The 15,760-nt window shown below is 50.2% G+C and overlaps 1 protein-coding gene across 3 annotated transcripts in view; it reads right to left on the bottom strand.

Annotated features, from left to right (window-relative positions):
- The window catches only part of UNC80 (unc-80 homolog, NALCN channel complex subunit), a 229,315-nt gene that overhangs the window by 26,993 nt on the left and 186,562 nt on the right, over positions 1 to 15,760 (bottom strand). For all 3 annotated transcript variants that reach the window (XM_054380922.1, XM_054380921.1, XM_054380923.1), the window contains 6 exons: positions 14,707 to 14,830; positions 9,933 to 10,058; positions 7,508 to 7,631; positions 6,552 to 6,758; positions 2,762 to 2,946; positions 928 to 1,093 (listed from right to left, as the gene is read on the bottom strand). In XM_054380922.1, coding sequence (XP_054236897.1) covers positions 928 to 1,093; positions 2,762 to 2,946; positions 6,552 to 6,758; positions 7,508 to 7,631; positions 9,933 to 10,058; positions 14,707 to 14,830 — 932 coding nt within the window. The remainder of the gene's footprint in view (positions 1 to 927; positions 1,094 to 2,761; positions 2,947 to 6,551; positions 6,759 to 7,507; positions 7,632 to 9,932; positions 10,059 to 14,706; positions 14,831 to 15,760) is intronic.

Here is a 15,760-nt window from a genome sequence, read left to right as displayed (position 1 = left end):
TTCCAGCCACACTCCTTCAGGCACTCTTCATAAGGCTGCTTCTGCAGTCTGGTTTGCTCACCTCACCTTAGCACCACGTTTTCCAGATCAACTTTCATATTTAGGAAGGAGGCAAGTTATTAGCAAGGGAAAAAGGCTGAGGCATTCTTCGTTTGACTTTGTTTTCTTTGCTAAAGCACAAAGTGCTTCCAGTCCCTGGCTTTGCACAAGCAGTGCCTGCCACCTTGTGGCACCACGGCTGGCTGCTGCAGGAGACAAGCTTGGGGATGCTTCCCGGCACCTCACAGGAGAAGAATTCTTAATCACAAAGGGATCAAGAATCATAAAATTGTTGTTATCTCCTTAGAACTATTTTTCCCCCCTGTAGCTGTAAAATCCTGACAGTTATTTCACTGATATTTACCAAATGAATTCATCTAAGAATCAAGGTGATATTGGCTTTTATTTAGGGCTGACAACTCAGGTTGTAACCCACATAAAGCAGGCACTTCTAGCACTTTCCAGGGGACATAAGAAAATCTGAGAACCACTTGTTATGGTTGGCAAATCAGTCTCTTAGCTTTACTTATAGAATCACAGAATTGTCAAGGTTGAAAGGGACCTCAAGGATCATCTAGTTCCAAGCCTCCCTGCCATGGGCAGGGACACCTCACACTACAGCAGGTTGCTCACAGCCACATCCAGCCTGGCCTTGAAAACCTCCAGGGATGAGGCTTCCACCACCTCCCCGGGCAACCTGTTCCAGTGTCTATTTTGTCCATATCCATCGCATTCCACATTGTAGATTGCAGGATTGCTTGCAAATACAGCTGCATTTGCTTCCTGCTGAGCTGCTCTGGAAGATTTTCTGTTGGGGAGGGGGAGGAATTTTCAACCCACCAGAGGGAGCCAGCTGGCCAGGTTGGGCTGCTAGTACTGAGCTCTTACCCGAGCCGCTGTGCACCGCCTCCTTCAGGATCTTGAGCTCGTTGTTGAACTCGGCGATGAGGGAGCTCTTGCAGAGGGGGCGCGGGATGAAGCGCCGCTCCAGCTGGTCGGAAATGTGCTGCCGGGCGGTCAGCTCCTCGTGGTTCTCAGCAGGCTGGGCCAGCAGCTGCAAAACAGTGACACACTGCTGAGACCACAGCTGGAGTGCTGTGTGTTGAGTTCTGGGCTCCCCAGGCCAAGAGAAACAGAGACCTGCTGGAGAGAGTCCATTGAGAGGCAGGAGACTTGAGCATCTCCCCTGGGAAGAGAGACTGAGAGCCCTGGGGCTGTTTAGTCTAGAGAAGAGATGGCTGAGAGGGGATCTGATCAATGTCTGTCAATAGCTGAGGGCTGGGGGTCAAGTGATGAGGGCCAGGCTCTTTTGGGTGGTTCACAGTGATAAGACAAGGAACAATGGGTTCCAACTTGAACAGAGAAGGTTTCAGCTCAATGTGAGGAGAAACTGTTCCATGGGAACAGCAGGAAGAATTTTTTCCCTGTGAGGCTGACAGAGCCCTGGAGCAGGCTGCCCAGAGGGATTGTGGAGTCTCCTTCTGTGGAGCCTTTCCAACCCCACCTGGATGCATTCCTGTGCAGACTCCCCTGGGTGCTGCTGCTCTGGCAGGGGGGATGGACTGGATGATCTCTGGAGGTCCTGTTTCATAGAATCACAGAATTGTCAGGGTTGAAAGGGAGCTCAAGGCTCAGCCAGTTCCAACCCCCCTGCCATGGGCAGGGACACCTCACACTCCAGCAGGTTGCTCACAGCCACATCCAGCCTGGCTGCAAAAACCTCCAGGCATGAGGCTTCCACCACCTCCCTGGGCAACCTCTGCCAGTGTCTCACACTCATGGGGAAGAATTTCCTCCTAACATCCAATCTGAATCTACCCATTTCTAATTTTGTTCCATCACCCCAGTCCTATCGTTCCCTGACACCCTCAGAAGTCCCTCCCCAGCTTTCTTGTAGCCCTCTTCAGATGCTGGAAGGCCACAAGGAGGTCTCCTCAGAGCCTTCTCTTCTCCAGACTGAATAGCCCCAATGTTTATAAATATCTGAGGGCTGGTGGTCAAGAGGGAGGGGACAGGCTCTGCTCAGTTGCACCCTGGGATAGGACAAGGGGCAATGGATGGAAACTGCAGCACAGGAGGTTCCACTTCAACATCAAGAGGAACTTCTTCACTGTGAGGGTCCCAGGGCACTGGAACAGGCTGCCCAGAGAGGTTGTGGAGTCTCATGGGATTCTGAAAACTGGAGCACTTGGTCCAGTTCTGGGCTCAGGAAGGACAAAGAACAACAGGAGAGAGTCCAGTGTAGGGCCACTAAAGGGGACTGGAGCATCTCTCATATGAAGAGGGGCTGAGGGAGCTGGGGCTGGTTAGCCTGGAGAAGAGGAGACTGAGGGGGGATCTTGTGAATGCTTATAGATACCTAAGGGGTGGGTGTCAGGAAGACTGGGGCTAGACTCTTCTCAGTGGTCCCCAGTGACAGGACAAGAGGCAATGGGCAAGAACTCGAACATAGGAACTTCCATCTGCACTTGAGAAGGGACTTCTTGACTGTGAGGGTGACAGAGCACTGGAACAGGCTGCCCAGAGAGGTTGTGGAGTCTCCTTCTCTGGAGCGTTTCCAGCCCTGTCTGGATGTGTTCCTGTGTGACCTGTGCTGGATTCTCTGGTCCTGCTCTGGCAGGGGGGGCGTTGGACTCAATGAGCTCTGGAGATCCCTTCCAACCCCTAACATCCTCTGGTCCTGTGATGCTTGGCCTGCATGGGGTGGCCAGGGCAGAATTACCTTGCACTGGATGAAGGGCCGCAGCAGCACGAAGATGGGGATGCGAGTGCGGACGATGAAGTCGATGAAGTCCCAGAGGGCCAGGCCCCCCACCTTGCGCAGCGCCATCTCCTTCACCTGCAGGCTCAGCCAGTACCACTGGCTGTCCAGCTGCCGCTCGAAGCAGACGAGGATCACCTTCAGGGCTGCAGGGGGGACACACACAAACAGCAGTCAGAGACCTTGCTGGTGTCCCTCACAGGTGCTGAGGGACCCATCCAGAGGTGTTCCTGTGCGACCTGTGCTGGCTTCTCTGGTCCTGCTCTGGCAGGGGGTGGGGTTGGACTCCTGTGGTAGTTTTGGGCTGCACCTTTAAGATTTTCCACAGATCTTGAACAAAAAGTGGTAAAATGTAAATAAATCACTACTGGGTGTGAAAAGGAACATCAGGATAAGTTGTAAACAATCCATTGGACAAAGATAAGCTGGCAAAGAAAACTCTCTCTGTCTTCTCACTTCCTCATGCTGGGAGACACCAACTTGCTTCTGTTTGACTCTGGCTGTGTCCTTGGTTATGGCTGAGTATCCCTAACAAAAGAACTCTCTGCTCTTTCTCTTGTCCCTTTGTGTCCATGTGGGTAAGGAGGGGAGCAGGGAATGGGAAGCTATTAGCAGCTCCCCTGGTTTTTGGCTGGGGGGATTCTTGTGCTGTTTATCACTTGTAAATACCTGTCAATATTGTAAATATTGTGTATTTTGTACATATTCATTGCACTTCACTGTAGATTGTAGTTTTGCTTGTAAATACAGCTCCATTTGCTTCCAACTGGGCTGGGCTGGCAATCTAATGTTGGTGAGAATTTTTAAACACAACTTGATGATCTTTGAAGGTCCCTTCCAACCCCTGACATCCTCTGATCTTCTGATCCCATGAGGGAGGACTGGGGAAGCCACAGGCCTGGGCAGCCACACATGCAGATGTGTACCCACACACCTCACACTCACAACTCTCTTTTCCTGGCAGCCTCCAAAGGTGGCAGGGAAGGAGGGCAACCTCTCTTATAGCAAAGGTCTCAGGATCAGGGCTGACAGCCTCATTTCCAGAAAAATTTTCCTACTTCACACCTGAGTTTCTCTCCATTTCCTTGCTCTAGCTTCTCCTCCCACTCCCTGCAGAGTTCTTTTGTCTTCCTGAAATTCAGATATTTTGAAAGCAGCTCAGGGAGGGAATAACAGCCCTGGCTGGAGAGACAACCTCAAAGCTCTTGATCAAGCATATCCACATGTCCTGTGAGCACAATAATCTCCAGGTTATTTATGGGGTGATGACAAGAACCTTTCCAGCAGTGCAGCTGCAGAAGTCACAGCCAAAATGTAGTCCAAACAAAAATCCAATTAGCCAAGGGCCATAACTCACAAGAGCACTGCATGACAAATGGAGGTGAGCTGCATTAAGGTTCAAAACAATGCTCTGCAAATACTCTGGGCATTGGACAGCGGTTTGTTCACAGGAGAGACATGGAATCTCCCCCTTTCCATGCTCCCCTGGCCTAGGAATTGCTGGGGGAAGGCTGATTCATCTTTCTTGACAGGATGGCTGAGACACCTCAGCTGTCAACACATCTCCATCCATGCTTGTTGGGGTAGGAGGCTAAATCAGTGGTGAACTGTCAGTTTTCAGCAGTGTGTTGCCCTCTTCCTCAGAGATGGTTTAACACAGCCTGAATAGAAGTCCTCAGGTAAATGCCCTCACAAAATCAGGAACGGAGAAGCTGTTTGAGAGCTTTGAGTCAAAACCCTTCCCATATAGCCCTGATAACCTGCAGTGCTGTTGCTTCTCTATTCTGAGCTGTGGGGTTTTTAGTTCCCTTTCACCTGTGGGTCATATGTGAGTAAACAGAACACTACCTTGCAGCAGCTTACAGTGAGAAAACACCAGTCAGGAAGAGCTGTGTCAGCAGGCAGATCGCATCACACCTCATCCCAGCTAGCCAAGGGCCAGTGAAGCTGTGTGTCGGTGTGAGCTGAAATTCCCCCCCCACCAACAATAACCAGGCTAGCTCAGTCTGGAAGCAAATGAAGGGCTGTATTTACAAGCAGAGTCTAAAATCTACGATGAAATGCAATGAATATGTACAAATATACAAAATTCACAACATTCACAAATATATACAATCAACAGAAAAACACAACCGATCTCCCTTTGCTTCCCCCCAAGGGGACCCTCCAAAGGGGCCTCTCTCTCTCCCAAGAGCTTCCCCCCCAGACTCCCCTGGACAGAGAAGCAGAGTTAGTTAAGCAGAAAGTTGTTAACTTAACTGCCAAGGTCAGTGTGTTATCTTCAGCCAGAAGAGAAGAAGAAACAGCAGCCAGACAGCCCAGCAACTGCCCCCACTGCCGAACGCAGAATGTGCAGAGTGCCTACTTTGTTTTGGGTAATAGTTCTTAAACATTTCTATCTATCCAATGGAAGTGTTTAGAACAATCGTTATTTTGCTTTCTTACACCCAATAGTGACTTATTTACAATCTTTCACTTTTCTGTTTTGAACTTTGCAAGGAAAAAAATTAAAAAGACAGTTTCAAACCATCACAAGCTGTGACACTAGGGACTGCCCCACAGCCTGACTTGCCTTTTGTGGCTTCACTGCTGTGGCTCTTTGAGGCTTGGTGCCTTTCTGAGTCCCAAAGTGCAGACCTCCAGAGGGGCTAGAGTGTCCAGGAGGTGCACTAGAAGGTGTAATCTTTGTATTTCTTCCCATAAACCCTGCATCCCTATAAAGCTGGCTGAAAAGCCAGTCTCTTCCCTTTTTCCCCTCTCCTCTCTGCTCCCAGGAAGGATGCCCAGGTTCTTATCTCCTGCAGAGGAGTGAGGCCTCTGGTTGTTGGCCTTGGCAATGCTGCCAATTAGGCCTGGGAGGCTTATCTGGGGCCTGGAGGTGCCCAGCTGAATTTCGTGCTGCATCACAAATGGAGCGATATGCAGGGCAAAGAGGTCTTGGCAGGGAGGGGGCATGAATGCCTGGGTTCGTTTGGCCTGGTGTAAAGGGAGTTGTGTGTGAAGCTTTGGCTTGCTATTGATTTCTTTGTATCTCTATGTGTAGATTCTTGCACCTGGGAAAGAACAACCCCAGGTACCAGTATAGATTAGGGACTGAGCTGTTGGAGAGCAGGGAAGGGGAAAAGGACCTGGGGGTCCTGGTGGATGAGCCGCAGCCCGTGGCTCTCCATTGCCTGTGTGTCATAAGGGGCCAGCTTCAGCAGGGAGTGGGCAATCTCTGCCAGCCTGAAACCAGGGGGGTGGGAAAGGGCAACATCAAATACAGCTTCTCCACCTGCACCACTGAACTCACAGCCAAGTGTTCAGCAGCCTCGTGAAAATAAAGAAGAGGCAAGGTGAGGGCACAGAAGGCACTGCCAGCAAGTGTGCTGATGGCACTGAACGGGGAGGAGTGGCTGACACAGGAGGGTTGTGCTGCCATTCAGCCTGACCTGGACAGGCTGAGAGCTGGGCAGGGAGAAATGGAATGAAGTTCAACAAGGGCAAGGGGAGAGTCTTGCACCTGGGAAAGAACAACCTCATGGAGCAGGAGAGGTTGGGGACTGAGCTGCTGTAGAGCAGGGAAGGGGAAAAGGAGCTGGGGGTCCTGGGGGATGGGAGGTTGCCCATGAGCCAGCAATGTGCTCTGGTGGCCAAGAAGGCCAATGGCATCCTGGGGTGGATTGGAAGGGCTGTGGTGGGTAGGTTGAGAGAGGTTCTGCTCCATTTGCTCCCTGTCTCCTCTCAGCGGCCAGCAGGAGCCATCACTCACCCAGGTATGCAGCTTGGCTGGTGGACTCTGCCAGCCCTTCCCGCCGCAGGTCCTTCCCCGCGTCCCCTGGGGTGGAGCTGTGGGCGGGGGAGCTCTCCAGCATAAAGTTCTTGCTGCGGGAAGTGCTGATGATGCGAGGTGGCAGGAGGATATTGATAACAGTCTGGAGCAGCAGCAGGACCTCAGGCTGCTCCAGCCAAGGGCTGTCTGAGATGCGTTGGGAGGGGAGAGAGAGAGAAAGATCAGGCTACAGCCCATCAAAGCCACCCAAAAAGATCCAGACCCTGTTCAGTTCCACAATGGGCTGCAACCTCAAATGTCTCCCCTAAGCCAAAACTTGGTCCCCCACACCTGGTTATGCTGCTTCTCCTCCTGCAAGCAAAGGCAGAGTTTATTTCAGCACCAATACAAACACAGACAAGCACAGGGCTCCACAGCACAAAGAAAGGTCCCCTGCAGCAGCCTCGTGATCTGACTTCCTTTGGACATCATCCCCCTCTCCCTTCACTCCTTGCTTTCCTTTAGGGATTTACCAGCAGTCACCCTCTACAGAAGAAAGCAAGGAGCAGGGCTTGTGCCAGACTGTGAGCCACAGGGGCACACAATTTTTGTGACCTCTGCTCCCCTCTGTGGCTTCTGCTACAACAGATTTGTCTTGCCCTGCACTCCAGCTTCAAAAGAAGGAGCACATCTGTGTGAGACCTGACTCAAGAACCACGGCACAGCTGAAACAAAGAGAAGAAACAACAGCAAACACCAACAGCTTCTCCCCACGGGGCTCTTTTCAGTCTCAGTCCCACAGGGCACTTAGCTGACACACTGCCAGTGACAGCAAACCAAATTAAAGAGTAAAACCCCAAACAAACAAAACCCAAATCAACAGAGGGCAGGAACAGTGCAAACATCAGTTTGTCAGAAAAGGGGGAGAAAGATTCTTTCTGTTAAATTAGTCAGACCTTTTCTTCCAGATCCTACTGTGAGCACAAATGGAATCAGTAGGTTTAAAAGCATTCCTTCCCTTCTTTCCTGATTGGTGAATGGGGAGACGACATGGCTTAAGGGGAAATCTTCTTTCAAAGCCTGTGCAGTAATAATAAGAAAGGGTTAAACGATTTCAGCAGCAGATCACCCACACAAGTCACTGCAGGGGGTGGCCATCCCCCAGGCCAGCCCCTGTTCCACACAGTTCCACACCACTAGCACTGATGACCTGACTGAACTGGAAGCCCTGGCACCACATAGTCAGGAGCAGAATGACTTACACAGAGTAGTACCATAGGTGTCACCTGCTCTTGTCGTAGCCAAGATGTAAGAAGCTCAGGCTCCTACCTCACAGATACCATTAACAAAATCAGGTGGGTCCCATAGGAGTCAGCTGAGTGTGAGTCCTAAACTCTGCACTGCTGTGAATGGCATCAGGAGCTGACCCAGACTATGGGGAGTGGAGAACAAAAAAAAAAAAGGAAGAGAGGAAATCGCACAAATAATCTAAAGCATATTCTGAAACATGTTCTGCTGCTATTCCCAAGCACACATATTTGTTCTGACTCACTTCCTGCTGCCCAACCATCCTCTCACACAAAGAATGACCTCCAGAACGACACAAACTCCATGCACCTTCACTGACAGATAGTCAAGCCTGAATGAAAAGGTCTTTCAGCATCCCCTAGACGAAGTCATAAAATGCCTCTGCTCATTTACAGCCTCCCAGTTGCTACTGGGCTCAGCAGGGCAATGCAGCTGAGCCCTGCTACCCCTCCAGCTTGCAGACCTAGGCTGAGAAATTGCAGAAGATATTTTCTGACATGGTGGGAAGTATTCCTGTTTCAAATCCTGCTAGAAGCATTCTGACTCCTCAAGTGGTTTATTTTTTTTCCGCAGGTTTGGTTTTCATTACATTTAAAACCCACAAACGAGTGAACCTGTCCAGAGAAGAGCCATGAGGATGAGCAGAGGGCTGGAGCTGCTCTGCTCTGGAGATAGACTGAGACAGTTGGGGTCGTTCAGTCTTGGAGAGGAGAAAGCTCCCAGGAGGCCTTCTTGTGGCCTTCCAGGATCTGAAAGGGGCTACAAGAAAGCTGGGGAGGGACTTTTGAGGGTATCAGGGAGTGATAGGAGTGGGGGGAATGGAGCAAAACTAGAAGTGGGTAGACTGAGATTGGATGTCAGGAAGAAGTTGTTCCCCATGAGGGTGGTGAGACACTAGCAGAGGTTGCCAAGGGAGGTGGTGGAAGCCTCATCCCTGGAGGTTTTTTGCAGCCAGGCTGGATGTGGCTGTGTGCAACCTGCTGTAGTGTGAGGTGTCCCTGCCCATGGCAGGGGGTTGGAAGTGGCTGAGCCTTGAGGTCCCTTCCAACCCTAACAATTTTATGATTCTAACAGGGACAAGAGGATAATAAAAGTAAAAACTCCCAATAAATTGTTAGTTTGATATTTGGTTTTAAAAAGAGGAAAGACCTCAGAGAAGGGAAAAGTGGACCTTTTTCTTTTTTTTTTTTTTCCATGAAGGAACAATTACCTCAGAGCTGGAAGAAATCTGTCCTCTTTCTGTGTCAGTTGGTACTACAAAGTCCTTTTGTGCCTCATGCTCTGAGGGACAGCATTCTGTTTGGGTCCCTGTCAGCCTTCCCTTCCCAGCTGCCCTGCTGCTCAGAAACACCTGCTGAAATATTCAACTGGATGTGCCAAGGCATCTTTTAGAATGCAAGTTGGAACTAGACCAGGAAATGAGTCCCTTATTTGGTCACCATTCTGTACAGTTTTATGCCAGTAGGGATGAAAAGGGATACAGAGCCAAAAGGCTCTGCAATAGTTGTGGCACTGCTATGAGAAAGGAGTAGTGATGAAATTCTCCCAGAAGTCCAGGATGGCTTTATTTTTATCCTGGCCCACAGGAATGCTGCTGAGTCAGCAGCTGAAAAGCCAAGTTGCCCTGCTTTTTGGAGCTGGCACACTGTGTGACCAGCTCAGGGAAGAGCAGAAGAGCACAAACAACTCTCAGTTGGCCAGGAAGAGAGGTAGGGTTGCGTGGACGTGACTCAAGCCAGGGTCCATCTCCCTGTGGCAGGAGGCTTACACTAACTCCTGCAGAGAATCCTAAAGTGCTTGTCAGAGCCTTAAACAGCATCAATCAGCTGAACTCTTTGGACTTCAACAGCAGTGTTAAGCTGATGGATGCTTGCTGTGGCCCCAGCAGGGGAATTCTGAGCTCAGCTCATGCCTTCCAAGAGGAAGGAGCCTTTGCCTGTTGCTTTTCTTTCACTTTGGGTGTGCGTTCCACAGTTTTTGCCCAGCTTTTGCAGAAAGAAAACAGAGCACCCAGGAGCTGGTGCCTGAAGCAGAAGCTCTAGCAGGCCTGGCCACAGGCCAGGGCAGACACACCTGTATCTGCAATGCTACAAGCCGGACAACAGCTGTGCTGAAGGGCAGAGGTGGCGAGAGATAAGGGCTGAGATGAAGAAGGGGTAATCCGTCAGCCACACTGGAGGGTCCTACCACTCCCATCACCTGCAATACAAACAGAGCACATCACCACAGCTCACTACTTACAGTTGCATCCATGCCATATCCTCCAAAGGCAGTGAAATGGAGGTGTCTTCCATCCAGCACTGAGCTGGGGGTGGGTCTAGGACAACCAGCCCCCTGCAGTGGTCCGTGCAGGGGCTGGGCCCAGGGGTGAGGAGGAGAAGGAATTCTAGCAGGGAAAGGGAGGGGAGAAGAGGGAACCAGCAAGGATGGGAGGAGTGCACAGGGAACCTGGCACACTGAGAAATGTACCTGGTACCAGCCCCGAATGACCAGCACTGGAGTGGTGGAACAGCCAGAGTTGGAGGATATGCCATGTGACCACTGTGACAGGCAAAAATGTGGCATCAAAGCAAACACTCTGCATTGACACTGGGGGCCTTGGCCCTGCCCTCACTCAGCTACTTGAAAAATAATGTCCTAGGTCTGACCCAAGCCAGGTCTTGTACAATGTTCAGATTCCCCTCAAACACAGATCAGGAACTCTCATGGAGACAGCCTGAGAGAGTTGGGATTGTTCAGTCTGGAGAAGAGAAGATTCCAAGGATACCTTCTTGTGGCCTTCAAGTACCTTAAGGCAATCTACAAGAAAGCTGGTATGGAAATTTCTAGAGTGTCAGGGAGTGATAGGACTGGGGGGGATGGAGCAAAACTAGAAATGGGGAGATTGAGATTGGATGTGAGGAAGAAGTTCTTCCGCATGAGGGTGGTGAGAGACTGGCAGAGGTTGCCCAGGGAGGTGGTGGAAGCCTCATGCCTGGAGGTTTTTGCAGCCAGGCTGGATGTGGCTGTGAGCAACCTGCTGGAGTGTGAGGTGTCCCTGCCCATGGCAGGGGGGTTGGAACTGGATGAGCCTTGAGGTCTCTTCCAACCCTGACAATTCTATGATTCTAACTCTAAGGAGGGTTCATCTCACCTGACCCCCAGATGTCTGAAAAAGAGCCAGCTGCATGTGACCTGGCTGTCTGCAACTCTTTGAAATGGCAGCAGTGTGGGGGGAGAGCATCTGAGGGGGGCCTGGGAGAGGGCTGCAGAGACTGTTTGCAGAGGCCTGCAGGGACAGGACCAGGGACAATGGCTTCAAAGTAGAGCAGAGCAGATTGAGATTGGATGTGAAGAAGAAGTTCTCTACAATGAGGGTGGTGGAACACTGGCACAGGTTGCCCAGGGAGGTGGTTGAGGCTCCATCCCTGGAGATATTGAAGGTGAGGCTGGACAGGGCTGTGGGCAACCTGATCTAGTTGGGGATGTCCCTGCTGACTGCAGAGGTGTTGGACTGGCTGAGCTTTGGAGGTCCCTTCCAGCCCAGCCCATTCTGTGATTCTGTGATTCTGCCTAAGCTTACAGGGGATGAATGCAATATTTTTAATTTTTTTTCCAAATTGAGCCTGAGGAAAAAGTCTGTAACAGCCTTTCTGCCAGAAAACCAAAGGGCTGTGTAGAAGGGGAAGAGGCAGAGCCCTTTCTTTGTACCACTGTGCATTATCATTGAGACATTTCCCAGCCTTCCTGGCTGATCTCTTTTAGGGCTGCCTGATGCAGCACACAGTCAGGGCTGCTCCCACAGGTCACAGTGGTCATAGTTCTGTCAGTTAAATAGATAAAAACCTCCTGACAGCAAGAGTACATCTTCCCCTGGTAGCTCTTCCTGGTGTTCCCAGCCAGCTGAATGCCAGCACGGTGCCTGCACTTCAGCACTGCAGAGCTTTCTGCTACTTTTGAGCACTGGGCTGATTCTTCAGGCAGACCCTTTGGAGAGCCTGCTGGTGTGATTCACTCTGCCATGCCTGCTTGCCAAGCTACAAGCCCATTCTGAAGTTGTGTTTGATCTAATTCATAGTCATCTTCTCATGCAGCAACCCTAAGTAGTCTGAGGGCCTGTACTTGCAGTACCTCTGAGGAGCTACCTCTGTTTGAAAGGGGAAGAAGTCTCACAGAGCTTCCCTGCCCTTCAAGTGATGAGTGCTGAAGGGACTTGAAGGACAGACTTGAGGAGAGCCTGAGGGAGCTGAGGGCTCTGGAGCTTGCAGAGGAGGAGCCTGAGAGGTGACCTCATTGCTGGGGCTCAAGATGTGCAGGGGGAGTGCCCAGAGGCTGAAGCCAGGCTCTGCTGGGTGATGCCCAATGCCAGCACAAGGGGCAGTGGTGGAAGCTGAGGCAGAGGAAGTTCCATGGGAATAAGAGGACAATTTTTTTCACAGTGAGGGTGACAGAGTCCTGGACCAGGCTGCCCAGGGGGGTTGTGGAGTATCCCTCTCTGGAGATATTCCAACCCCAGCTGGATGTGTTCTGTGTGACCTGCTCTAGGTAATGCTGCTCTGGCAGGGGGGTTGGACTGGATGAGCTTTGGAGGTCCCTTCCAGCCCCTAACATTCAATGATTCTGTGACGGGAACCTGGCAAAAAATGGATACTGCATTTTAGCTGCTGATCATTATTCTTAAAGCCTCTGAGAGCAGAGTTTGTTTGTAACTGCCAGGAAGTGACATTATTTACGTCCTGAGGAGGAAAATGTTATACAGCCCAGTAAGAATAAAAAAATGCCAGTGCTGCCTGTCCCACTTTTTGGGTATTTTTTCCTACACGGAAGAGCATGGAAGCATGCATGAGTGTGGTGGAACACTGCAGCAGGTTGCCCAGGGAGGTGGCTGAGGCCCCATCCCTGGAGATAGTCCAGGTGAGGCTGGACAGGGCTGTGGGCAACCTGATCTAGTTGGGGATGTCTCTATGGGGAGGTCAGACTGGATGAGTTTTGAAGGTCTCTTCCAGCCTGGACCATTCTATGATTCTGTGATTCTATGATTCTGTGACTCTTTGATTCTATTACTCTGATTCTATGATTCTGTGATTCTGTGATTCTATGACTGATTCTATGACTCTGATTCCATGATTCTGTGATTCTATGATTCTGTGATTCTATAATTGTATGATTCTGTGATTCTATGACTCTCTGATTCTATGATTCTATGACTCTGTGATTCTATGACTCTATGACTCTCTGATTCTATGATTCTATGACTCTCTGATTCTATGATTCTATTATTCTATGATTCTGTGATTCTATGATTCTATTATTCTATGATTCTGTGATTCTATGATCCTGTGATTCTATGATTCTATTATTCTATGATTCTGTGATTCTATGATCCTGTGATTCTATGATTCTATTATTCTATGATTCTGTGATTCTATGATCCTGTGATTCTATGATTCTATTATTCTATGATCCTGTGATTCTATGATCCTGTGATTCTATGATTCTATTATTCTATGATCCTGTGATTCTATGATTCTATTATTCTATGATTCTGTGATTCTATGATCCTGTGATTCTATGATTCTATTATTCTATGATCCTGTGATTCTATGATCCTGTGATTCTATGATTCTATTATTCTATGATTCTGTGATTCTATGATCCTGTGATTCTATGATTCTATTATTCTATGATTCTGTGATTCTATGATCCTGTGATTCTATGATTCTATTATTCTATGATTCTGTGATTCTATGATTCTGTGATTCTATGATTCTATTATTCTATGATTCTGTGATTCTATGATTCTGTGATTCTATGATTCTATTATTCTATGATTCTGTGATTCTATGATCCTGTGATTCTATGATCCTGTGATTCTATAATTCTATGATTCTGTGATTCTATGACTCTTTGATTCTATGACTCTGATTCCATGATTCTGTGATTCTATGATTCTGACTCTCTGATTCTATGATTCTGTGATTCTGATTCTGTGATTCTATGACTGATTCTGTGATTCTATGACTCTCTGATTCTATGATTCTGTGATTCTATGATCTATGACTCTCTGATTCTGTGATTCTATAATCTATGACTCTATGATTCTGTGATTCTATGATTCTATGACTCTATAATTCTGTGAGTCTGTAATTCTATAATTCTATGATTCTATGCCTCTCTGATTCTATGACTGTATGCTTGTCCAAGTGGGGGGAGCAGCAGTGCTACCAAGTGACTTGTCCCCAGTGTAAGAGCTGCAGAAACCACACAGCCTCTACTGAACCACCAGGCAGACTCCATCACACACTTGGGAGCATAAATCCTACCGAGAGTGGGATCTGAACATTGTACAGTGCAAACCTGTGCCAGGCCAAGCCAGGGACATTGCAAACAGTGGAGTGAATCCACCCATGTAAACCCTTCTGACTAGCCAGCACCCTATGGCCTCTGGCAGGCCCATCAGGGTGGTTCCCCGCTGGGGACGGTAGGTACCCCCAGTGCCACCCTCTCCCCACCTCTACCAGGTGTGTGCAGTCTCCACCACCCCACTCTCCAACTTGCAGCCCTCAACTCTCAGCTCAGTCTGGCACAGGTGGATCTTCAAAGTGGTGCGTGGGGAGCAACGGAGATAAAGGGCTGCCGGCCGCTGCCACCAGCCCCTGCCTCTCCCCATGCACCACTTCAAACATGAACCTTGCTCGTCTCTAGTGCCACTTGCGAAGTCCCCTGGCAGGGGTAACGGGGGCCAGGTTCCACGGCAGGGCTGGGGATAAACTGTGTCTTTTCAGTCGACGGCAGGGGGGAGGAGGTTTGGCGAAGGTCGGGGCGGGCGGGGGGTGGGGCGGGGTGGGGTCGCCGCTGGGCTACTCACCAGATTGACACAGACATTGATCAGAGACCTAAGGTGAGGCAGGAAGGATATGATTGGCTGCCTCTGAAGTGTCAAACAAACCCCTTCAATCAAACTGCTGGCAGGCTCCCACTCAACTTGGCGCCTGCAACACAACAGGAGCAGCCGTTAGCCGCGGGCCCTCCTGCACCGGACGCTCCCAAACACGGCGACCCACACACAGTGACGCCCACGGAGAGACGCTGCCGACAGCCACCACGGCCAGCGCGGGCACGGAGTGCGCGACACAGCGAGGGGAGGGGGTCCCCACGCAGCGCAGGGAAGCACGGAGGAGCCACAGAGCACACGGGAGTTCGAGAGACGAGGAACGGAGCTGCCCTGGCCACGCTGCAGCAGCAGCAGCAGCAAGCAGAGGGGGATGAGCCCTGCGTCTCTCCCTGAGAGATGCTGAGTGCAAGGCAGACACCAGGCGGCTGCCTCAGGTGTGCCTGCGTAAGGCAAAAGGTCTGCTCCTAACTGAGAGAGACTCCTCCAGCTCGTGTCAGACCAAAGCCCTCCCTAAGCTGCTTAGCAGTCTGGTCTGCTGTGCCACGGTGACTCCCAGGCACAGCCTGCCCTCTGCAGTGCAATTCTCACCTCCCTCACCCTGTGCAGCAGGGATGATTTGTTCCATACCAACACTTAAGTCCTTCATTCCAGGATCCTTTCTTCCTGACACTTCTCAGGTAATTCTTTTCCCTCCAAAACGGCTTTTAGGGCTGAGTGGGGTTCTTCCTAATCATAAGCAGGCACAGCACAGGTAACATCAGTGGCTCCCACCCTTCATCTCAGGGCCTGGAAGAAGTTCTTCCCAGAAAGAGATTGGCTCTTGGGATGTGTTGCCCAGGGAGGTAGTGGGGTCAACATCCCTGAAGGTTTTTAAGAAAAGCCTGAATGAAGCACTCAGTGCCATGGTCTGGTTGATTACTTAGGGTTGGGTGATCAGTTGGACTTGATGATCTTGGAGGTCTATTCCAGCCTGGTTGATTCTGGGACTGAGTCTAGTTCTCAAGCCAACAGCTGACTGTGCCCTTAC

Source organism: Indicator indicator, chromosome 5 (assembly GCF_027791375.1).
Source record: "Indicator indicator isolate 239-I01 chromosome 5, UM_Iind_1.1, whole genome shotgun sequence".
In the NCBI taxonomy this organism is placed as follows: domain Eukaryota; kingdom Metazoa; phylum Chordata; class Aves; order Piciformes; family Indicatoridae; genus Indicator; species Indicator indicator.
The sequence above is the reverse complement of the archived record's forward strand: the minus strand, read 5'-3'. Positions and strand labels throughout refer to the sequence as shown.